Raw genomic sequence first — 25058 nt, 5'->3', positions numbered from 1 at the left:
CTGCAGTTCAGATTCTACCAACTGCCAATGGAAAATATTTGAGAAAAAAATTTCAGAAAGTTCCAAAAAGGAAAACTTGAACTTGCCAGCAACTGTGTACATAGCATTTAAATTGTATAGCTATTGTAAGTAATCTAGCGATGACTGAAATTATACGGGCTGCATGTAGATTATATGCAAATACTATGCCACTTTATAGGGTGTTCCTGGTAGCTCAGGTTGTAAAGAATCTGTCTGCAATATAGGAGACCTGGGTTCGATCCCTGGGTTGAGAAGATCCCCTGGAGGATGGCAAGGCAACCTACTCCAATATTCTTGCCTAGAGAATCCCATGGAGGTGCCTGGTGGGTTACAGTCCATGGGGTCGCAAGGAGTCAGCTATGGCTAACATACTTTACCTTTATCTTTGGTGAGGAAAGGGTTACAAAGAACCAAGCAAATAGCTTTGGGCCCTGGAATAGTTTGTCCATTACAAAACACCGTCCATTACAAAAAATTACCATCATCCACTCTTCGCCTGCCCCATTCCCTGCCCACATTTGAAAACTCCCTGGTGGCTCAGATGGTAAAGAATCTGCCTGCAATGCAGGAGACCCGGGTTCGACCGCTGGGTCGGGAAGATCCCTTGGAGAACGGAATGGCAATCCACTTCAGTATTCTTGCCTGGAGAATCCATGGACAGAGGAGTCTGGTGGGCTGCAGTCCATGGGGTGGCAAAGAGCTGGACACGAATGAGTGACTAACACTTCATGCCACTTTATACAAGGGACTTGAGCATCCCAGATTTTGGTAACCGTGGGGGTCCTGGAACAAATCCCTCATGGATACTGAGGGATATATATAACAAGAGAGGGTTAGATTTGCTATCTCCAAAGCCCATGAAATCAGATTAGAAGTTCAGTGAAATGCTCTTTGTAGGCCTCAAATAAGCACTGTTAGGTTGCATTATCTACAGACGAGCTCTGTTTCAGCACGAAATGAGGGTGTGTCAGGCACTTCAGCGTTACCTGTCATGTCTCAGTATAGGAGTAGGCAACACGCTTGTCAGGAGCCATCCAAACTCAGCCAGAGTGTGCAGCAGAGGACCATAATCTGTCTTGATTTCACAGCCCTGCGTGAATAAGCACAGAGCTCATAGTCTAATGACAAGGACAATAAGTGCGCTGACGGTGCTGACAATAAGGGTGAGGCGTGTTGGGATAAGGGGCATTCATGCTCCATTAAGGGCAGCTTCACCCGGCGCCAGTCTTCTTTTCTGCTTCCTGCTGCTTCCCGACCATTCAACCAGGCTGGAAACCCTGGGGATCTGAGTGGAGGAGGTTCTCTAAGGTTTGGGCCTTCCTTCCCTAGGTCTTGTTTGGGCATCAAACTTTAATATAGTTAATGTATATTTAATGTATAGTTATTTAATGTATAGTTAATGTATATTAACTTTAATTTAATTTGCATTTTAAAAAGCTCCCTGGGTGATTTGGATCCAAGTAGAGCCCACACTTTCAGAAACACTGGGCTAGGGCCTGGGAAGTGAGGACTGGAGTAGAGAGTGAGCATTGAGGAGTGAAAGGTGAGAGGAGCAAAGAATGTTCACTTCTTTTCACTCACTTGGAACTGATTCTTCCTTGGAGTTTTCCTCTTATCCCACACCCTTGTGCCCCGCCTCAATGGGGTTTCCAGTTTCCTTGAAAATGGCCTATGTCTCTCTAAGCTCGGCAAGGCCAGAAAGACGAAAGTGTCCTTGAGAGAGGCTGTCAGTGAGGGCCTCACACACCAGCAAATATACCTGAATTCAGTCTGTACACCTCAACGGCAGTCCATTTGGTGACACCTGAATTCAGAGCGCACAATGCTGACAGCAAAGTCACCTCTTATTAGGAAGGACAATGCTGTGTGTACACATTTGGTCTGGTGAGAGAAAGAATACCTTTGGATATTTTTGCCTTTGAAAGTCAATTCACAGGGTGAAAAAGTCAGTCACATTGGTTGCTCAAAGATAAAATTGAATTTGTTTTCACTTTCATCTAGTTGTCTTGACATTGTGTACAGAGAATCTCAGTGCCAGGGATGTTGTTTAGAATAAGAATGTCAAACGTTTGGGAATCTACTGCTATTTACGTATAATTATTTTGCTATCTTTAAACAAATCTGAACATTGAGTAAAACAAATCACCTTACCCTAATTGGCAAGAAGTTTGTTCAAGTATTTGTGATGAAATTCTGAACAATGAATAAACATGTGTTTGAAGAATATTGTCTGTGTTAGGCAATGAAAACCTAAATGTAAAACTCAGTATAAAAGTAAAGCTAAATTATAAAAAAACCACAGTTTACCTCAATAACTGTCCATTGTTCTACTACGATGGCATCATTTCCTTTCCTGCCGAAACCTGGTACTCCAGAGCCTTCTTCTTCATAGATAAAGAATCCTTCCAAAGATTTTGACAAGTGATCCCCTGTGAGGAAAAAGATACAATTAAAGAGAGTTGCACATATTCAGTGTCTTTTCAGATCATCTAAAATGTTAATAAATAACCCTTAGGGGAAGCTGAAAGAAAAATATATCAATTAATAACTACTTGTTTTAGGTGAATCTATGACATTTCCCTTCTCTTTGAGGTAATTTCTTTTTTTTTGCAAAAGTTAAGACAGTTTTATACCTAACTGAATTAAAATCAAATTGTAAACACAAAGACTACAATAACAAACACAAGATAAAATAATATCATACAGTGAGAAGCAAATGGATTTCTTAAGCCTAAAAACATCTGGAAATCACCTTCACCTGGAAATCAAACGCTGGTTTCTGCTCTACATGTTGTTTGCACATCAATCATACCACTGAGAAAAATGGCATCAAAATGATTAATCCTTGAAATTACAGGTGTGATATCAAAACCAAGGTGAGGTAAGATTATTTTAAAAAATATGAATACAGAACAATTCTTTGTTTCAATGATGCTTAACAAAAAAAAGAATGGTAACAGGAAGATCCTAAACAGAAGTCATTGTCAAAAGAATTCCTGCTGGGAAGGAAGTTTTGAGGGAGGGCCTCTCTGACATTTTTTTGAACAGTTGACAATAACCAGCTGGCCAAAACTAAACTGATTTTATGGAAATTCTTTTGTCTCCTACTTAGCAGTAGGAGACAATTTTCCCATGATCATGTGCTGGTTAAACATTTTGTTTTTATACAGCACAATGTCACATCAAAGTTTCCCTGATGGACGATTATCCAAATAATAACCTACAAAGTTTTCAAAACATCTATTAAGCTTAAAGACTAAAAAACAAACAAACAAACAAACACCAAAGTAATTAAAATGTAATTTTCAGTTTTTATTTTTATTAATGAGCTATAAAACTTTAAGAGGAAATCACCATTACTATTTTATATCAGTTACAGTTTGGGCAGAATAACATGAAGAATTTACTTTGTTCAGCATGGTTCCCAAAACCCAGTGAAGTTTAATTTACTTGTTGAAATTGCTATTCTAACTACAGTATATGTTCCACTTCCTTTAAATGTACTTGTCTACTGTCATACCAAAGTGACCCATAGAATTAAACCTGTTTTTGATCGTCAGTTTAGAGAATCACAAGAACATCTTTAAAATTGTATATTTGCCTCAAGTCCTTTTTTAGAATGGAGGTATGAACTTTAAGAATAATTATATACTGTGATAATTATGTAATTAATTGTAATCTTTTCTTATTTACTTTAGGATTATATGGTTGGAGAACTATGGGTTTTGTGGTGTCTGTTTTCCTGTTCTCAGTATTGAGATTCCTTAGTACTTCTAAACTTCTCTTGGTTTAAAAGAATGAAAATGTGGTAGACTCACACATTGCAATACCAAAAAGAATAAAAAAGAAAGCCTCACTGGAATACAACAACATGGATAACTGTCAGAGATACTATGTTGAGGAAAAGAAGTGAGGAGATATAGAAAACATACTGTATAGTTCAACCTACATGAAGTTCAAAAATAAGCAAAATTAATCTATGGTGTTGGAAGTCAAAACAATGCTTCTATCTGCATGGGAGGGTATTAATGGGGAAGGGCCATAAGGAGGCCTTCTGGGATTTCGGAAATGTTCTGTATCCTTTTTTTTTTTTTTGCCTTTTACCCCTCAATATTGAGATATAGTTGACATATAAGGAAATGTTCTGTATCTTGAACATTTGTGTTCTATTCAGCTCTATGCATATTAATGCATCTTGTTCTACGTATTTTATAGTTCAGTTAAAAACAAAAGACATTCCTTCTCACTTTAGAGTTCCTCAAGTCCCCTGGCTGAGCTTTCTTAGGGACCATGCTGGTCCTCAGAGCCACAGAAGAATGATACTTCCCAGACGGGACTATTTCTATCTCTTAAGAAACTCTCCCTGACAGAAGCGGCAGCTGGGGAGGGTGGCAGGGAAGGCCTCATGGGGAGTGACCATTGGGGTGCTTGGTGTGTTATACTCCAGGTATTGGGGTAAGGTGACAATTCTGAACAATTACTTAACAACTGTCCTAAACTGACTCAGCTCTTAACAGCATGAATCTCAGACCTTCCCACCCACTGGTGTGCTCAGAATGGGGTTCAGATGAGCTAAGGTACAGGGCACCCCCTCCTGCCCAAAGCAGCTTTTCTTCTTATATCCATGTGTCCTACAATATTGTTGTTGTTCAATCGCTCAATTGTGTCCGACTCTTTGTCACCCCATGGACTACAGCATGCCAGGCTTCCCTGTCCTTCACCATCTCCTGGAGCTCAAACCCATGTCCACTGAGCCGGTGCTGCCATTCAACCATCTCGTCCTCTGTCATCCCCTTCTCCTCCTGCCTTCAACCCTTCCCAGCATCATGGTCTTTTCTAACAAGTTGGCTCTTGGCATCAGGTGGCCCAGTATCGGAGCTTCAGCTTCAGAATCAGTCCTTCCAATGAATATTCAGGATTGAATTCCTTTAGAATTGACTGGTTTGATCTCCTTTCAGTCCAAGGGACTCTCAAGGGTCTTCTCCAACACCACAGTTCAAAAGCATCAATTCTTTGGCACACAATCTTTTTTATGGTCCAACTCTCACATCCAAACATGACTACTGGAAAAACCACAGCCTTTACTATACGGACCTTTGTTGGCAAAGTAAAGTCTCTGCTTTGTAATACGCTATTTAGGTTTGCCATAGCTTTTCTTCCAAGGAGCAAGTGTCTTTAAATTTCATGGCTGCAGTCACCATTTGCAGTGATTTTGGAGCCCAAGAAAATAAAGTCTCTCACTGTTTCCATTGTTTCCCCATCTTTTGCCATGAAGTGATGGGACCGGATGCTGTGATCTTAGTTTTTTGAATATTGAGTTTTAAGCCAACTTTTTCACTCTTCTCTCTCACCTTCATCAAGAGGCTTTTTTGTTCCTCCTTGCTTTCTGCCATAAGGGTGGTGCCATCTGCATATCTGAGGTTATTGATATTTCTCCCAGCAATCTTGATTCCAGCTTGTGCTTCATCCAGCTTGGCATTTCTCATGATGTACAATATTATCATTTTCTATGTGTGCAGAGGGCTTCTCAGGTGGCTCAGTGGGTAAAGAATCCGCCCACAGTACAGGAGACACAGGTTTAGTCCCTGGGTTGGGAAGATCCCCTGGAGGAGGGAATGGCAACCCACTCCAGTATTCTTGCCTGGAGAATCCCATGGACAGAGGAACTTGGCAGTCTACAGTCCATAGGATCACAAAGAGTTGGACACTACTAAAGTCATTGAGTGTGCATGTGTGCATAATATGAAAAAGTTACAAAGAATTGACCTGATCCACTGCTTCTCAATTTTTTTTTCTGGCCTTGCTGTGAGTAACATGTGAGATCTCAGTTTCTCCTGACCTGGGACAGAACCTGTGCCCTCTCAGTGGAAACACAAGTCTTAACCACTGGCCTGCCAAGGAAGTCCTGTGGTTAGCTTTTAAGAATAGGGAAGATGTCCATTTTGCTCATCAGTATAAACCCTATGTGCCAGACCTAGGGCCTGGTGTGTATATATATACATATGGGGTTTCCCTGGTGGCTTAGCAGTAAAAAGTCTGCCTGAAATGAAGAAGACTTGGGTTCAGTCCCTGGGTCAGGAAGATCCCTTGGAGAAGAGCATGGCAACCCACTCCAGTATTCTTGCCCGGAGAATCCCCATGGACAGAGGAGCCTGGTGAGCTACAGTACCTGGGATTGCAAAGAGTCGGACACGATGGAGCAACTATGCACTGCAGTAGCACACACATACATACATGTGTATATGAAATGAATACACACATGTTTCAGTGTCCTTACTCTACCCTACTCCTCATCCTGATACATCTCCAACTCCACACAAGCATTTTTATAGGAATGAAGAGACTGAAATGACTATAAGTGGAGTCTGAAAAGAATCCACAAAACATGACAATGCAGCCGTCAGATGTGGGCACACCAGAGGTAGGCAGAGGCTGTGATCTGAGGGTGGCGGGCGCTGGCAGGCCAGTGAAGCGCAATAACCCCACGGGCTGTGTTGTGTGTGGCGGTGTGTTCTGTACCAGTTGGCAGGGTTGGCCATCTCATCCATGTCAGCTGCCCTCTGGATCTCTGCATGATCTGGTAGAATAAAGTGCTTTGTCTCTGTTGGCATAATTGGATACGCCTCTTGCAGGCTCCTCTGGGTTCATTTGGGAGTTGTAAGTGTGCAGAGAACCCAGCTGCAGGCCAGTTTGGAGAAGGCCAGATGCTGGAGAAGGTCAGGAACAGGAGAAGGTTATGCAGTGAGACCCTCGGGCCACAAGAACAGCAGGAGGGTCCCTGGGTGCCCCTGTGTGTGGGACTTTTCCAAAACAGAAAAGGTTTCGAAAGTGAGTGGGGAAGGGCACTGAAGAGGAATTTCACAGACCTTACAACATTTCCACCATGACTTTCCTGACTTAAATTTTTTTTCCCCACTTCTCTCTTTCTGGAGAAGTTTATAGAATGAGATTTGTGGAGTAATATATTTAAATTTCTGAGCAATATCTGGTTTTGTACTTCTCGTGTGTGGGCTGGCTTCTGACAGTATTTTGGAAGAGGATGGAAGCAAGACAAAACAAAATATGCATTGTCCCCTACGTGCTTTGGATGTCAGGCATCAGATGTCCTAGGACAAAGTGGCCGATTCAGCCCTGCTTCCTCTGACTTGCTTCTCATGGTGACTTGGGCACGGGTCACAATTTCCCCTCCGCAGCTTCCCTGTGTACTCCCAGGAAAGTCCCGAGTGACACACCTAGTCGCCAGACCTTACAGACCATGGCTCATTAGGGCTTGGCATGGCCTGCAATGCAACACGCCTAATGAGACATTCCCGAGCTGCTGACAGCGAGAGACTCTCCCTGGGGCTCTCTAAATAGCTTCTGAGGCTTTGAGAACAAAGGCCCTACAGAGCCTCTGGCTGGCAACTGCTGTGGCTAATTTTATTTCCACCAGCAAGGCTCAAGGCAGGGATGCCTGAAAGACATTGTGAAAGGAGGATTTCTTTGTCTTTCCTTCAGCAATTAGTCATAATCCAAAATTTGGAATGGCTCTTTAAAGTTTTTCTTGGCCACATCACGCAGCTTGCAGGATATCCTAGTTCCCCGACCAGGAATGGAACCCAGGCCTTGATAGTGAAAGCGTGGAGTCTTAACCACTGGACTGCCAGGGAATTCCACACTCCCCAGCCCCTTTTTTGAATGGCTCCAACTTAGACTCTTTGGAGGGAAGAGCAAGACATAGACACAGAGAGAGAAATATGTGAAGCATAAACTGACCTCCAAACAGCTGATTCATACTAAAAGTATTGTAAGAACATCTTGTGTCAGGAGAGAAAACCCATCCCAGAAAATGAACTCTGACAGTGGGTGAGGCACTGTGGAGTCACTTTGTACATAGTATATCTTACCAAATTCTCACAACAGTTAGTAGAAGTGTTTTTACAAGGAAACTGAGGCTCAGTGAGCTCAGCTAATTTTCCCAAGTCACACAGCTCTAAGTAGAAGACACAGAATTTAAACTCTGTTTAAATCCTAAAGTCCACAGGCTTTATATCAGATCTGGCTGTTTCCATAAAAGATCAACTTGGAAGAAGCTTCCAATAACCAAAAATACTACTAAATATTTATTGAGTACTTGCTAAGTGCCAAACACTATGCAAAGGGAAGTATTTTGGGGTGCTCCGATGAGCTAGACCCTTACTCTTGCTTACTAGTTAAAGGGACCTATTGGAACATGACTTGACAATTCTAAATAAGCAAAGTCTTTAGTTGTATTAGTTAAGGCGTCACTAGGCTGATCTAATAATAATGAGGTTTACTGAGATCTCATTTGGTTTGCTTTTTCATTCCTCTCTCTAACCTCAGTGAATCACGGTCCCTAACTATCCTGATCTGCATAAACTCCATCCTTCCTAATGCATTTTTCCAGTCTCCTTACTATCTTTTTTTCTTTTCTTTTAGCACTAATCTCTTTAAAAAACAACAACAACAAAAAATGCTTTTCTTAGAAATAATTTTTGGAAAGTTTAGCTTGTTTTTGTGATAGACAAATGATTACATATCCATTGTAACTAAAAGATTAGATAGAGAAGAAAGATAAGGGAATGGCATAAATAAATATAGATCATTTTCTGAACCAAAGTTTATTTTTCTATACAAATTTTAGGAGGAGTCGGGTTTAGAGAGGAAGACAAGGTAAGTAGTATCCAAAACTGGGCTGCTGCTGCTAAGTCACATCAGTCGTGTCCGACTCTGTGCGACCCCATAGACGGCAGCCCACCAGGCTCCCCTGTCTCTGGGATTCTCCAGGCAAGAACACTGGGGTGGGTTGCCATGCCCTTCTCCAGTGCATGAAAGTGAAAAGTGAAAGTGAAGACGCTTAGTCATATCTGACTCCCAGCGACCCCATGGACTGCAGCCTACCAGGCTCCTCCATCCACAGGATTTTCCAGGCAAGAGTACTGGAGTGGGTTGCCATTGCCTTTTCTGATCCAAAACTGGGCTAGTGTAATAAATTTGGATAGTAATTGTTAAATGCCATCATATGCCTCCTGACTGGGCTGCTGTAGTACCGCTTACTTGGAAAATTCTACCAGTTGATCACATCGAGATTTGTCTATTTCTGATAGTTACAAGCCAACAGCAAACATTACAATAGTACAATAGTACCACACAGGATTGTTAACATTTTATATTAAAGTTGCATGTGCAATTGCCAAATTCAGGCTTAAACTGAAGAAAGGGGGGAAAACCACTAGACCATTCAGGTATGACCTAAATCAAATCACTTATGATTATACAGTGGAAGTGAGAAATGGATTTAAGGGACTAGATCTGATAGACAGAGTGCCTGTTGAACTGGACGGAGGTTCATGACACTGTACAGGAGACAGGGATCAAGACCACCCCCAAGAAAAGAAATGCAAAAAAGCAAAATGGCTGTCTGAGGAGGCCTTACCAATAGCTGTGAAAAGAAGAGAAGTGAAAAGAAGAGAAGTGAAAAGCAAAGGACAGAAGGAAAGATATATACCCATTTGAATGCAGAGTTCCAAAGAATAGCAAGGAGAGATAAGACAGCCTTCCTCAGTGATCAATGCAAAGAAATAGAGGAAAACAACAGAATGGGAAAGACTAGAGATCTCTTCAAGAAAATTAGAGATACCAAGGGAACATTTCATGCAAAGATGGGCTCAATAAAGGACAGAAATGATATGGACCTAACAGAAGCAAAAGATATTAAGAAGAGGTGGCAAGAATACACAGAAGAACTGTACAAAAAAATCTTCACAACCCAGATAATCACAATGGTGTGATCACTCACCTAGAGCCAGACTTCCTGGAATGTGAAGTCAAGTGGGCCTTAGGAAGCATCACTATGAACAAAGCTAGTGGAGGTGATGGAATTCCAGTTGAGCTATTTCAAATCCTAAAAGATGATGCTGTGAAAGTGCTGCACTCAATATATCAGCAAATTTGGAAAACTCAGCAGTGACCACAGGGCTGGAAAAGGTCAGTTTTCATTCCAATCCCAAAGAAAGGCAATGCCAAAGAATGCTCAAAATACCACACAATTGCACTCATCTCACACGCTAGTAAAGTAATGCTCAAAATTCTCCAAGCCAGGCTTCAGCAATACGTGAATCGTGAACTTCCAGATGTTCAAGCTGGTTTTAGAAAAGGCAGAGGAATCAGAGATTAATTGCCAACATCCTCTGGATCATTGAAAAAGCAAGAGAGTTCCAGAAAAACATCTATTTCTGCTTTATTGACTATGCCAAAGCTTTTGAGTGTGTGGATCACAATAAACTGTGGAAAATTCTGAAAGAGATGGGAATACCAGACCACCTGACCTGCCTCTTGAGAAACCTGTATGCAGGTCAGGAAGCAAGTTAGAACTGGACATGGAACAACAGACTGGTTCCAAATAGGAAAAGGAGTACGTCAAGGCTGTATATTGTCACCCTGCTTATTTAACTTATATGCAGAGTACATCATGAGAAATGCTGGGCATGAAGCACAAGCTGGAATCAAGATTGCCGGGAGAAATATCAATAACCTCAGATATGCAGATGACACCACCCTTATGGCAGAAAGTGAAGAAGAACTAAAGAGCCTCTTGATGAAAGTGAAAGAGGAGAGTGAAGAAGTTGGCTTAAAGCTCAACATTCAGAAAACTAAGATCATGGCATCTGGTCCCATTACTTCATGGGAAATAGATGGGGAAACAGTGGCAACAGTGGCTGACTTTATTTTTTTGGGCTCCAAAATCACTGCAGATGGTGACTGCAGCCATGAAATTAAAAGACGCTTACTCGTTGGAAGGAAAGTTATGACCAACCTAGACAGCATATTAAAAAGCAGAGACATTACTTTGCCAACAAAGGTCTGTCTAGTCAAGGCTATGGTTTTTCCAGTGGTCATGTATGGATGTGAGAGTTGGACTATAAAGAAAGCTGAGAATTAAGAATAAAACTATAAAGAATTGATGCTTTTGAACTGTGGTGTTGCAGAAGACTCTTGAGAGTCCCCTGGACTGCAAGGAGATCCAACCAGTCCATCCTAAAGGAAATCAGTCCTGGGTGTTCATTGGAAGGACTGATGCTGAAGCTGAAACTCCAACACTTTGGCCACCTGATGGGAAGAGCTGACTCATTTAAAAAGACCCCGATGCTGAGAAAGATTGACGGCAGGAGAAGGGGATGGCAGAGGATGAGATGGCTGGATGGCATCACCGACTCAATGGGCATGAGGTTGGGTAAACTCCAGGAGTTTGTGATGGACAGGGAGGCCTGGCATGCTATGGTTCATGGGGTCGCAGAGTCGGACATGACTGGGTGACTGAACTAAACTGAACTGTGCAATAATTAGAATCTTTTTTCTTAGTAATAATATCTGTCCTTTTAGCCATTGAACTTGAGAGGCAAAAACATTTCCTCCAACTCTGACACAGGTCAAATTTTTTAGGTATCAACATACCATAATATAAAACTTACCTTTAGATGTTTCCCAGCATACAAAAGAATCAATTAAAGACAAGCCTTGTTTATAATAAAATGTAGTTAACTCCAGCCAATCAGCATCAAGTGTACTAATGACAGAGCCTTTTCTTGTTACTTTCATTGACAGGATGCCTTCCTGATAGTTCCAGCAGGTTGATTCATCATCAAAAACATTGAAGACTGTATACAACTTGTTATCTGAGAATAGGTGTTCAGAAGGAAGAAAAAAGGCAAAGGATTACTAAAATTGTTTTTTTTTTAATTTAATTAATCATGAGCTATTTCAAGCATACAAATAGGCACAGAGAATAATAAAATTACCTACCATGAAAGTTTTATCAACTGTTAACTTTGGGCCATGTTTGTGTCAGAGCTTTTTCAAGGAAATGAGAGATATATGCAGTTAAGGCTCACGATGTATCTCCCCTAATCCTATTCTCCAGAAATAGCTACTGTAATGAATTTGGTGTTAATCATTCTCATGCAAGTACTTCTCTTCTTTAAAATACATATCTATACACATAAATGATATTTTGCAATTTAAAATTTTTTAAAAATGGTGTGTTGTATGTCTCAATCTATAAGTTAATTTTCTTGTTCAGCATGATGCTTTAGAAGTGTAATTAATACATGTAGGTCTTGTTTATTTAGTTTAACTGTTACAACACATTAGAGTTTACTTTTCTCCTACTGATGGAATTAGATATTATTACTGAATTTCTATTATTACAAACATTATTCATTCCTTGGATACGTATATGAAAGTGACTCCAGAATGCATTCTACTTTAAGTTAGCAAATTCTTAACTTGGAGGTCCATGGACCCACATCATTGGTTGTGCATTAGGAAGTCTAACGTCATTTGCATCAGAGACTGTATTAGGGATATGTATGTTATGTGTGTTTTTCTGGGTGAGTCTCCATGGATTTCACCAGACTCTCCAAGAAGTCTTTATTATGTGTCCACTCTCAACCCCCTGCACCAAAAGTTAAGAACCAAGCCCTGGCATAGAACAGTTATCAGGGTTTTAAAATAAACTAAATAGAAGGCAGAATCTAAAGATTGATAATTAATTTAAAAGATGAGGAACAGACATTTGATCTAATCAAACTCAGGATGGGAATGAGCAGGAGTTTAAAAGTAGCCATGGATACCAGGTGGCGCTAGAGGTAAAGAACCCTCCTGCCAATGCAAGAGATGCAAGAGACTTGGGGTTCAATCCCTGGGTCAGGAAGACCCCCTGAAGGAAGGCATGGCAACCCACTCCAGTATTCTTGCCTGGAGAGTCCCATGGACAGAGAAGCCTGGTGGGTTATAGTCCATAGGGTCACAAAGAGTCGGACTTAGCATGCAGCACACATGTGGACAGAATATAATAGGTAGCTCTCTGACCATAATTCCAACACTTGTTCACTTTTACATTCCTAAATTTTTCACACTGCAGGAAAATCAGGGTGGTAGTCAGCTAAAGAACTGGTTTAAAAAAAATGGAACGGTGGTGGTGGTGGTGAGGTGGTGAGATGATGAGTTGGGAAATGCTCTTGGTTCTTTCTTAAGGAGGCCATGCTGACTATGGTCCAATGAGTGTCTGCCATGCACAAATATTGAGCAATCTCACAACCCAGAAAGCTGATACCACCAGTGCATGTGGCCTCAGCACCAAGACTGATCAAAGGATAAGTTAATAGCAGCTAACTTAATACAGAGTCTATTCTGTGCCAGGCAGAATAAGCACTTTTGTAGACATCTCATTTCTATTTATCACAGCAACACCTTTCTATAAAGACACTGAGGCAGTCTGACTGTAAACTCCTAATTCTAAGGTTTATACAGTTTTTGATTTTCTTTATTAGTGCTTTTTAAAGCACGCCCATAAAAATATCAGAAAACTTAGAACAGTCCAAAATACTCTCAGTTTCTTGGGAAGACTTGCTAGCTGCAAAGAAGAATAAAACTATTGTTTAAAGTTATGTAAGGATGCAGGCACTATTGTTACATTAATTGTTTCACCATGATGTGTATTCTCATATTCTAATTGATAATTAAAGGAAGACAATTAACTTCAAAGGTGAAAACCATCCATGAAATGGGAAAGGCCAAAACTAAAATTCTCACAGACTCTTTTTAGGGGAAAACATAAATCAGAACAGCTTTCTTTACAGAATCACTTTTTTGGTACACATGCACAGCCTCCATTTTACAGAGGTGTTGGCTCATGACTAAACGGAACCCAATTTTTAACACAAAGTTTCATTACGTGGATGGTGTATGACCACGCAAGGGATAACTGTTTGGAAAACTGCCCTACCTTACATCCATCTGTAATAATTAAAAAAAATCAAGACAAGTTTATACAAGTTTATTCATTAGGCTTTAGAGATATAATTTGTCTCATATTTGTTAAAAACCCTTCAAAACATATTTTTGCTAAATTTAAACGAATATAGATCCTATTTCTACTCTTCTTGTCTATCATTACCTTCTTTTCTTGATCTAGAGAAACTGGGGCTGCCACCTCGTTCCATTTGACAATGCCCGCTTTCATGATGTAGTTCTTCCTCGACTCCACTTTCAGATGACTGCCCACTTAATGTTCCTTCACTCCAGTTTTTACAGTTTTCCTCTGGACTGTGTCTCACGTGCAGTGTTGATTCAATGTCTCCATCGTGGTTGGTTCCATTGCAGAATTTAAGTGATGGGGAGTGCTGTGATATGAATCCAACAAATCTCATTCCTCTTTTAGCAGCTACATTAACCTGAGGTTTAAAAAGAGATGGTAGAACAAAATGTAAACTTCATTTACATTGATTACTTTATCAATTCATCTTTAGGCTTATTAAGGAAATCCATTAGGAAAGGAGTAAATCGACCAGTAACTAAAGGCCTATTCATAAACAAACTAATGACCTCTAACACAGCACCAAGCCTAAGACAGTGTCACACTATTATTCTGACTTCTTCAAACAGAATTAATACACTTTAGAAATTATGAAAACAAGAATTGTATTTTCTCCAAAAGGTTATTATTTGGGAAGAGCTAATAATTCTGTAGCATGATTTTTGCAGCCCTGTTAACAATGGTTTCTGCAGTTGAAGTAAAATATAAAACTATTCTAAGAAATGCTCAGAAATAACATTACCAAATACATCTTAATTAATAAAGAAGAGACATTAATTTAAAAGCAGAAAACATGCAGCTTTGTTTGCTTGATGTAGGTAAAGAAAAATGTTAAAAGACATTCTTGACAAATGTGTATGTGTATACATAAGCCAAATTCATTCTCCCACTCTGATCTGCTCATATCTTGAAGCTATTATCTCCTTTCTGGGCCAAATACACATAATTAGATTCAATCTTGTCAGTTACTGAGTAGGGTTCAGAAACACATGACGATGCCAGTGAAACCATTTGAGAGCCTAAGAGTGACTATTTTCACACTTGGCAAATTTCTTTCTCTGCTTTTGCATCATTTTTTTGTTCTCTTTGTGTCCTGTCTTCCTCCTGTGTTAAACACAATTCTTCTGAGGGTAGGCACTATCTTACTCATTTTCATGTTGCAATGTTTTGTACCTACAGGTGCTCTATAAGTATTTGTTACATACGTTAAAATGAAGAAATAGCAACATCTTTTATATTGGCACTGCTTTAAATGTTTTAAATTTACTTGGAAGGGGAAGAAAGAGTTATGATGCAGATTGCAAGTGCAAACATCTATAGTCAGAAATGAAAGGGAATGAAAAAGGCCAGTAAGCAGAGTGGTGAGGGACTTCCCTGGTGGTCCAGTGGCTAAGACTCCGTGCTCACAGTGCAGGGTGCCCAAGTTCAATCCCTGCTCAGGGAACTAGATCCCACATGCACAACTAAGAGTTTGCATGCTACTACTAAAGATTCTGCATGCCACAGCCAAGACCACGTGTGCGTTCCAAGTCACTTCAGTTGTGACAAACTCTTCGCAACCCTATGGACTGTAGCCTGCCAGAGTCCTCTGTCCATGAGATTCTCCAGGCAAGAATACTGCAGTGGGTTGCTATGCCCTCCTCCAGGGGATCGTCCAGATCCAGATATCGAGCCTGTGTCTCCTACGGCTCTAGCATTGCAGGCAGATTCTTTACTGCTGAGCCACTGGGGAAGCCCAACTAAGACCCGTGCAGCCGCATAAATAAATATTTTTTAAAAAAAGCAGCAGCAGCAGGGTGAAATCAGGCAGCAATATCCACTTAAAGGGGCCGACTGTAACTTAGCTCTGGCTGAATAGGAGGGAATTCTGAGCCAGGCAGAGGGTGTGGGTATATGGAGCTAGGACAAACACTGCTGACACAGTATCATTTACTCCTATAAATGAACACATTAAGATTGTAGCACTGCAAGAAGCCTAAAAAATAACCATAAATTGTTCTTTATATCAGGACTCTTGGGAGAGGAGAGGAGATGTGGTAAGGAGGCAGGTCAAAGTGCTTTTTCTAGGTCTTATTTGTTGATTTGGATGAAAAAGTGCAGAAGGCTTTCTCTATTACTGAAAAGTTTTGTCTGGAAAAGTTTGGTTATCTCATGGAATATTACTGTCTTTTCCATTTTTAATTTGGAAGACTGATGTTTTTAATGTTTTTTATTTAGAAATCCTAGGGAAAACATTTGTAAATCTAAATTTAAAAAAGAGCAAACATTGACATAATATTAAAATAACATCTAGCTGTTCAATAGTCGACTCTTTATATAAAATATTTGTTCAAAAATAGTATTTGGCACTTATCTGTTGCTCTTGTTCATACACGGGGCAATGTTCAAACATTTCACATGCTATGTTTCCTGAAGCTGTTCTCTTCATAAAATAACCCCATTACTCTAATTGCTGAAATAACAGGACTTTCCTGTTTAAACAGATCTTTAACTTTGTTCAGGAAGTCAAATGCAAAACAAGGGCTCTCATGATGATCTATTAAGACTAAATTAGCAGTTTCATTTTTGTTTCTAGAGTGAATTTATTCCCATAAAAAAATATTTCCCAGAATAGCAGTAGTAAATAGTGTGAGTACCTTGTTTATAAAAATCTAGTTTTGAAAACCGTTCCTAAAAAACCTTACTGAATGGTGACTTTATATCTAAATGGGAAATACTTAGCTGCTATAACTGGCAAAACACAAGCCACAGATAGTCTTACTCACATGGTCATTTAAAGCTTGGGAACAATACAATAGAAACAGTGAACAAATTTCACAGTTTCTTATTTGACAGGAAATGCCTTAGGTTTTTGGCTGTATTCATTTAAATAAAGCTAAACCTTACACATATGTCAATGCAACTAAAGTTAAAAAAATCCAAACTTTAGCCATCAAATCCTGTCAACTTCAAATACTTATGAATGTACAATTTTTTCAATCAATATACATATAGTGTTTAATTTTTCATTGAAGGTTTATTAAGTTCTATTGAATAGATTTTTTTCTCTCAACAGCCAATGTACTTGTCATGTTCAATGCCCATCAAGTATTCTATCTTATTGATAGACCATTGCCTCCTTCTCAGTTTTCCAGTTGTTGAGAATTTGGCCCCTGTTCACTGTTGATTAAGGTATCTTTGTATAAATATGACTTTTCCCTTTTCAGTTAATTTCCTGGAATAGATTCCTAAAAAGAAAAATAAAACAAGATTTATGATTTTTATTACCAAATTGATATTCACTGTACTAATTTATTCCAATGATAATTGCATTTTTATGAATATATTTGAATTTTTTCTTAAAGGTCTTTACAGCACTGAATTTAATATTTTCAATTTAATTTCTCAGTTCATACTGGTGAGGTATTACTTCTCAGTTTTTACTCACATTAAAAATTATTAGTTAGGTTGAACCCTTTGCGAAATGTTTTTTCATTATTTGTGTTTCCTTTTGTACTTTCTATGGGTTGTCGGTCCATTCAAGACTGAATGTACTTTCATGCTTTTGTGTTCATTTCCTATATACTCTGAAAATGAAGCTTCCGTAAGGCACATTTCTTGACCATTTCTCTGGATTCTTTTTTTCCTAGTATATAATTATATATTCAAACTCAAATTCCTCAACCTACTTTTATAATTAAATATGTCCAGTCTTTCATTTTCTTTTGGATTTTTTGAACTTGAAAAACTTACCTCTTTATTTTATGTGAAATGTGTGGAGTCTATTTTCTACCGATCGATTGCCCATTTTACCCAGCACCATTTACTAAGTAATGGTTATTCCTCCATTTTATTTATCAGGTTTGTTATGAAACTTTTTATATATGTAGTAATTTATTTCTGGCATTTCCATTCTGTTTCACTGGCCTCTATTTCTGTTTTTAATTCTACAATTTGGTAATGTGCTTCAATTTGTTTTAAAGTCTAGAAGACAAAGTCACCTATCATTTCCCTGTTCTTTTTAAAGCAGGAAAGGAAACTGATGAAGAAATATAAAAAACATGTATTTTAGTACCTTTTCTATCAGTTCTTTTGTTACGCCATTTGTTTGTGTCTCATAAGTTAGAGGACATTCCTCAATCACAAGCCTTGGGCGTCTTTGTCCACTGGGTGCTGTTGAATGCTTCGTGCTGTAACAGAGAATATGTTTATGATTGGAAGCCAATTGCTAATTTTTAGCTAATAAGTTCATGTGAAAATGAGTGAGCTACTCACAAATAAGGTCAAGGTATTCCTTTTTCTTTGTTATTTCAACTTATGGTTGTCTTCTTATGTAAAATTATCAGAAAAAACATAATAATTTCTATTTAGATTTCCTTGGTTAAAATCTCTAAGAATTTAATTTCTAATTTAACATGAAAGAAAAACTACATGTCCGTTGTTTTGATAAGTTATGAGAAATGATTTTAGATCACAGCTATACCTCATTATTGTGCAAAAGCGATCCTTTTTAAGTGCAGATAAATATTGTCCTATCTTTTTCTTCTTTTCTCACCTTCTCCCCTTGAATATTCTTAGCCATGGCAGGGCACTGCTAAATCTATTTGAAGTAATGCAAAAAGAGAAAAACAACTTATCCATGGTTTGTAAGATTTGTAGTTGGGACATAAAGTGTTGCTACTGTGTGGTAAGTGGCCTATTTACCTAGTAATGCTTGAACTAGTAAAGACCTGATGTGGCGCCCTGTCATGGAGAAAGCTGGTTGTGTACATGTCCTCTCATAATGTCCAAGTGGGCAGTTAGTTATTCAGTAGCAGACAGGGTTCCTAAAAGCACATTGGGAATTTTTTTTAAAGCCTTTTCTTTTCCCCCAATCTTTCTGTTTTCTCTCTTTCCCTCTTATTTCATTTTCCCTTCTCTGCTTAGTCCTTTCACAGTTAAAGTGATTATTAGTCCATCACTGTAAAGAGAAAACACAATTCTACCCTCCTCTTTGAGATGATTTTGATACAGTTGAAGAGTTGTGTAACAAATATTTAATGTGTGTATCAAAGACATTGGTTTGGTTACTTTTACTTTTCCATCTGTAAGGAACAACAGTATTTTGAATACTATCAAATGTACAAGCTAGGTTAGGAAAAACATTTGTGGTATTGTCTGGAAAAGCAGCTATTATAATTTAAAAAGCTAAAAAAAAAATCTAAAAAGGATGACTTTTACCTCCTATTTTTTGGAAAAAGCTGGTAAGAGATCTATCCAGTTTATGAGAACTTAGCATGTAGGCCTTTTTGCTGTAGAAGTTTTGGAAGTTAGTTTCTGTGGCCACTGTTAGTAAAACTACATCAGACACTTCAGAAAAAATGCTCAGTGAAAGGGGATTTGTTCAGTCAGCTCTTTCAGCCCAGCGATTGGAGGGAGCTAACTGTTACTCCCTCATCTGGTGAAGTTGCTACAGGAGTGTTCCTGCTCTTCTTGAGTCTATTTTCCTTTTCTTCTGTTCACTGACATCCTTACCAAGGACCTGTTTGTCTGCAAGGGGCTCAATCCTGAGAAGTTTTAAGGAAGGAGATGGACGTTTTCTTCTCCCAATCCAAGTTCAACTGTTGGAAAATGTGCCTTTAAGCCAAAACCCCTAATTATCCTTTATTCTCCATCACTGTGTTCAAACTTTCTTTTCTTTTAGCCAAAGAAAACTTTCTCTCTTAACAGCTTCTCAGCGTGACAGTTTCCTCAAGCACCAGCCTTACCTTAATTTCAAGCGCGACAGCACCACCCTGTACAGGTAACTTGCAGGCAAGTGCTTTTGCCGCCCCACAGGCTGTATAACAGGATGAATAGCTCCAACAATATACCCTTTAAGATAGTAGTCTTCCACTTTTGTTACTATATCCAGAATGGAATTGATCTTGATGACTTCTGGGTTTGGTGAGGCTGAAATATCAAATGCAAAGAGACATTTGCACATTCATAAAGTTGAACTATACATTAATTCTATGTGTGATAATACTAATGAATAGAAAACACACTCATTCATATGACTTAATCTCAAATAAAGTTACACTAACAGGGATTACATATTTTCTAAATTAATTCCAGAAAAAAAGCAAAAGTAATCTTAAAAGTTGGCAGATATATAGTATTATCAATATGTCTTAAAGTGGAAATACAATACCTTGTGTGTATATATATATATATATATATATATGTATGTTTCAATTTCAATTAAGGCAATTTTATATTTTAGGATTTCACTTGAGTGACTATATTTTCATTAATAGATACAGAAGACATATATAAGAGAAAGAGTATTAGGTTTAGAAGCCAACTGTTTTTATGATTTTGGAAAGATGAGATGTAAAATTTCTTAAGAGTGATATTCATGCAAATCTAAAGATTAAAAATGGGAGAAATGATATTTGTTAAGCAATACTTTCTTATTTCCAATTACACTTCAAAAACATCATGTTTTAAGTTTCTCTGGGAAACTAAAAATATGATTTCTTATGGCACTTACATAAATATTTGAGTAAAGAAATTGAAAAAGGTACCCAGAATTTCTTTTTAATAAGCAGAAATTCTAAATATAAAGGAAATTTAAATGCAAAATTTGGTATGCAGTTGAACCATCCCTTTGAAGCAGGACAAATCTGTAGAAACTATAGAATAGTACAATCTGTATAGTTTTCAGTAAAAGGAAAAGGGTGTGTTATATGGGAAATGAATATTCTAGCAGTATTAATTTTAAAAACAACCTCTTTTTCTGTAACATTATTTCTCACTTTGTGGGAAACCACCAAGAATTAATAGCTATAAATAGAGCTGTAATTTGGTTATCTCTTGAGCAACAAAACATGAGATTAACCCCAGGTATGGGCAGCGCTGGCTGCTGGCCTCTGTCAGTGTGGTCAGTGCGTCCAGCAAAGGGCTGCTGCCCACTGCCCAGACAGAGGAAGCAGGTTAGGCAGCAGACAAGGAAGAAGGGTCAGAGGAAATCCCCACCGCCTCTCACATTCAAATCCACGTGATGGAACAGAAACACACCACTTGGGTTCATGTGGGTTCATGCAACTTTTCAAATGAAAATAAAGCACTCCAAGAAAAGTTATATAAACCATGATGAATCCATTTACTCAAATTTTCATCCTTTTTTGGATTTAAACTAATCTATATACAATATATTTTCATCATTATGAATAGGAATAAAAACAAAGAGAGTGATCCTGGGCTTGGAAGAAACAGCTGGATTTCATTGCAAAATGACCCTGCCTGCTTGTGTGGCAATCACTCTGTGATTCATTTGGTTTTACTTTTTTAGTATTTAACTACCAGCCCTGATTTCCAAACAAAGGAACTAAGAAACTCTAAAAGAGAATAAACTGTTAAGACTAAGGAATGAAACGTAGCCTACACTTATTTTTAGACGTCTATACTAATCCTATACAGCTATAAAGAAAATTTCAGTCTTTTAATGGATCTCACTGCTTATTGTAGAAAATGGAAATACTCAGCATAATACAGAAGAATCTTCAGAGTCTGCCTCTATCTACTAACTCAGCCTTCAGTCGTGTTGTTCTTTTTCGTGTATGTCTTGCTTTGGCAGGACTGAGTTACTGGTGTTCCTGAGCCAGGCACACTATTTCATGCCTACAGACCTTTGCTTCCTTTCCTGGTCCCCAAGCTGAGTTAATCACTCCTTCCTCTGTGCTGTGCATCGTACTAGTTCCCTTACCAAACTATATTATAGTTACTTGTTTATATATCTGGCTCTGCTGTTCCACTGAGAATTCCTTACGGGCATAAAACCAGAATCACTTACCATGAGTAGAAAGTTACATACCAATAAACGCAACAAAAAGAAAACACTTATCAGATTCTAGCAGGAGACTTATTTGCCAAAGGCTGAGTCACACAGCCCTCCTCTATCTTTGTCAAAAGGGAGAATTAGCCATCTAACTCTGAACTGATTAGACGGCTTAAAAAGAACTGAAAAGAGCACACACAGCTTTCTGGTTATGAGATTCAATGCTAGTTAATTCTGTGTGTGTACAACTTAAAGGCATCTTACGTTTAGTGCTAAGTCTTTTGGTAGAGGCTTGGAGCCCCTACTTGGATAAAAGTAGCAAGGAAAGAGTGACAGCCTGCAAGGGGGCAGAGGACATCAGAGGGAATAAAATGAATTATAAAACTAGATTAAAGAACTATAAAAACTTTACAGTCTGAGGTCACTTAGAAGAATTTCTGCACTTCATTGGCCCACTTGATAATGACAATGAAGTCATTCCCCCCGTTCTGTTGTTTCAGAAGACTGTTTCAAAGGCAGACTTTGCAGCACATTAAATGCAATCACGGAGATGGTGGCTATAACAGAATGACATCTCTTTGCTGCTCAAAGAGATTTCCATTCATGGGAGAATGTATTTCTGAGGAACACCCTGTTCTCTGGTGATGTCAGAGAAGTTTTGTGACAATGGAACAAATCCAGCTTTTCTGGTCTAATCTACATCCTCTTGCACTCTCAGTGAAGTAAGGTTATTGTCTTGAGTTCAGTGCAAAAAAATGTTAATGCACAAAACACAAACACAGAGAGAGAAGTTTTGGGAGGAATTACAAACTGAGAAGTCCAAGAAAGCCACAAACGGGGTAAAGGAAAGTTGTACATCAATACTTATAAGCATATCTTAGCATAAGTTTTTATAAACATCATATCACTTTGGGCCCAGTGCTTTACATTAATTATTCAACTGTCTCAAATGTGCATGTTCTTCTAATTGGAGGTCTGTGTGTCTTTTGATAAATCCCACTCAGCATAGACATGGCAATTACCGTAAATGCTTAAAATATGCTTATTAAAGGACCAGCTGTATGAAAAATTGGTTGTAACATTAACATATTCAATGAACAGAGCTCCAGGGTGCTCATGGAGCAACAGTTTAAAAAACAGATTCTATGGGGAATTCCCTGGTGGTCCAGTGGTTAGGACTCTGCACTTTGACTGCTGAGGGTTGGCAAGGTACTTTGCAACCATGTGCCTCAGTTTCCTCATCTGCGAGGTGAGAATAATAGTAGTCTCTATAGGGTTGTTAGGATTGAATAAATTTATATTTATAAATTTATATTTGTTCCTAGAAAGTATCTGGCATGTAGCTAGCATGTGCTATACAACCGTTGGCTGCTTTGTTACATAAAGTCCTCTCCCGCAGAAAGAGGGGCAGCACACTGTTCTCACTGTTAGCGTTAGGATCGGGAAGCAAATCACCTGGGCTCAAATTATGCCATGTACTAGATCTGGAATCAGTTACTTTGCCTCTCTGAGATGGGGACAAATTAACTTCATAGAGTTGCTTTGATAGTAACTATAAAACATGAGCCCAGGGCCTGGTACAAAATAAACACACAGACATCAGAGATGTGTCTCTCTGTTGGTGGCCCAGCTCAGAAAAGATGGTTTTGAATGGAAGCTGTCCTCAGAGACAAGTCATTGTTGGTTTAAAAAAAATCTCCAGGAAGAAGTTTATTGTAGCGATCTGGATTTAGTTCAAAAGCCCAGCCTGGCTCCCTATCTGTAGAATTCTAGATCAGAGGCCTTTAACTCATACTCTAGACCTCAAATCCCTAACTCACCCTGTAGATTAGGTGTCCCCAGCTCACTATCCAGACCAGGGTCCCTAACTCACACCAATCTACTCCATGGAGTCCCAGACTCAAATGTCCAAAGGTATCAGCTTGATAAAACAAAGAAAGGGGCTGTGTTGGAGAAGGGACCTGGGGAGACTTAACACCTTATCTGAGGGTGCAGCAGCCCTGGTCCAGTAGTTGCCATGCGGCATGTGGGCCCAGTGTCACTGAATCTTCTTAGTGGAGACAGGAGGATGGTGGTGAGAAGAGGGCTGGATTCACTCTGTTGGCAGATTGTCTTTCTTATCTGACATTGTGACTTACCTTAAACATGCCAGTGTCATTCAAGAAAAGTAAACCCAGGAGCAAGGAAAAGAGAAATAAATCTGGAAGTTTTGTTGAGAATATCCCTTCATGTAATCCCCTCTATTATTAATAATGCTTTAAACTGTGCTGAAAAGAGACTGGCAACCTAATTCAGCTTAGAGATGTGAGGAAGGGCGAGCTGCGCCCACAGAGTGAGGTATTTTCATCAGCGTTCACTAGAGTGGATAATTACGTCTCTGTGATAGTCAAGCCTTTGATTTGATCTCCTTACACTGGGGCGGTAATATCAGAGACTCTATTACTTTAAAACACAGGAAATTAGGGGGGAGGTGCGGTTGTTTTGGCTAGAACGGAACAGCACAGGCAGTCAGCAGCAGCTGCGAGCCATCTTGCTCTTAGCTCCCCAACCACCAAGAGCTCCTTCTCAGTTCCTCGGGAGAAGGAACAAATGGTGGTGTTGACAGCATTAATGGGTGGGGTTGGTTGCTATTCAATCAATGCTACATGATTTGTAAAAGCTTTAATTTACCTTACAAGGCCATTGTGAAGGAAAGTATTTTGTAGTTGCTTTGAAAACTATCCACATACAATGTGGATTTTTTTCTGATTAAAATGTAAACATATAGAAGGTTAAGTAACGTTCTGTCATTTTTCCTCATAGTTTCTGAAATAAAATATCAGTACAGTATACTTTTTTATGGTCCTTTGCTTAAAAACTTCAGAGATAAAGATCAAATTTTAAAAATACAAAAAAGTCACATTCTTTTAGTATAAAGCTAAGAACTTGTTCAATACCAAAATCTTCGCTCTGATGATGTAACTCTATGAAAAAAGTCCAAGACATATAAATGTGTTTTTTTGTGAAGATTGGTATGTATTTTTGATATATTTATGAAACATTGTTTCCTCAGATAAAAATATGATGTGTAAACACTGGCAAGTAATTTTACCATATTTTCAAAAGGAAACAGACTGTCAAACTCCATATTATATTTAGCAGTTATAGTAAAAAATAACAAGTAACATATACCAAGGTATTTTGTGCCAGGCACTATGTGAAGTGCTTTACATGCCTAGTCTTAACAAGTCCTTACAAAAACGCCATAAGGTAGATATTGTCATTATTCTCAGATGAAGAAACTCAGGAAGAGAGAGGTTTGATAACTTGCCCAGATTGTTAGTGAGTGGTAAGGCTGTGCCCCTGCAAGTGGGAAAGATTGAAGGCAGGAGAAGGGGTGAC

General features: G+C 38.9%; 1 protein-coding gene across 2 annotated transcripts in view; it reads right to left on the bottom strand.

Annotated features, from left to right (window-relative positions):
- Positions 1 to 25058, bottom strand: part of RFTN2 (raftlin family member 2) — a 65703-nt gene that overhangs the window by 30920 nt on the left and 9725 nt on the right. For both annotated transcript variants that reach the window (XM_043910489.1, XM_043910488.1), the window contains exons 3-8: positions 19624 to 19807; positions 17952 to 18066; positions 13979 to 14255; positions 11493 to 11696; positions 2329 to 2450; positions 1008 to 1111 (exon numbers count right to left, since the gene is read on the bottom strand). In XM_043910489.1, coding sequence (XP_043766424.1) covers positions 1008 to 1111; positions 2329 to 2450; positions 11493 to 11696; positions 13979 to 14255; positions 17952 to 18066; positions 19624 to 19807 — 1006 coding nt within the window. The remainder of the gene's footprint in view (positions 1 to 1007; positions 1112 to 2328; positions 2451 to 11492; positions 11697 to 13978; positions 14256 to 17951; positions 18067 to 19623; positions 19808 to 25058) is intronic.

This window comes from Cervus elaphus, chromosome 8 (genome assembly GCF_910594005.1).
Source record: "Cervus elaphus chromosome 8, mCerEla1.1, whole genome shotgun sequence".
Lineage (NCBI taxonomy): Eukaryota > Metazoa > Chordata > Mammalia > Artiodactyla > Cervidae > Cervus > Cervus elaphus.
This window is presented reverse-complemented; position numbering and strand designations above follow the sequence as displayed.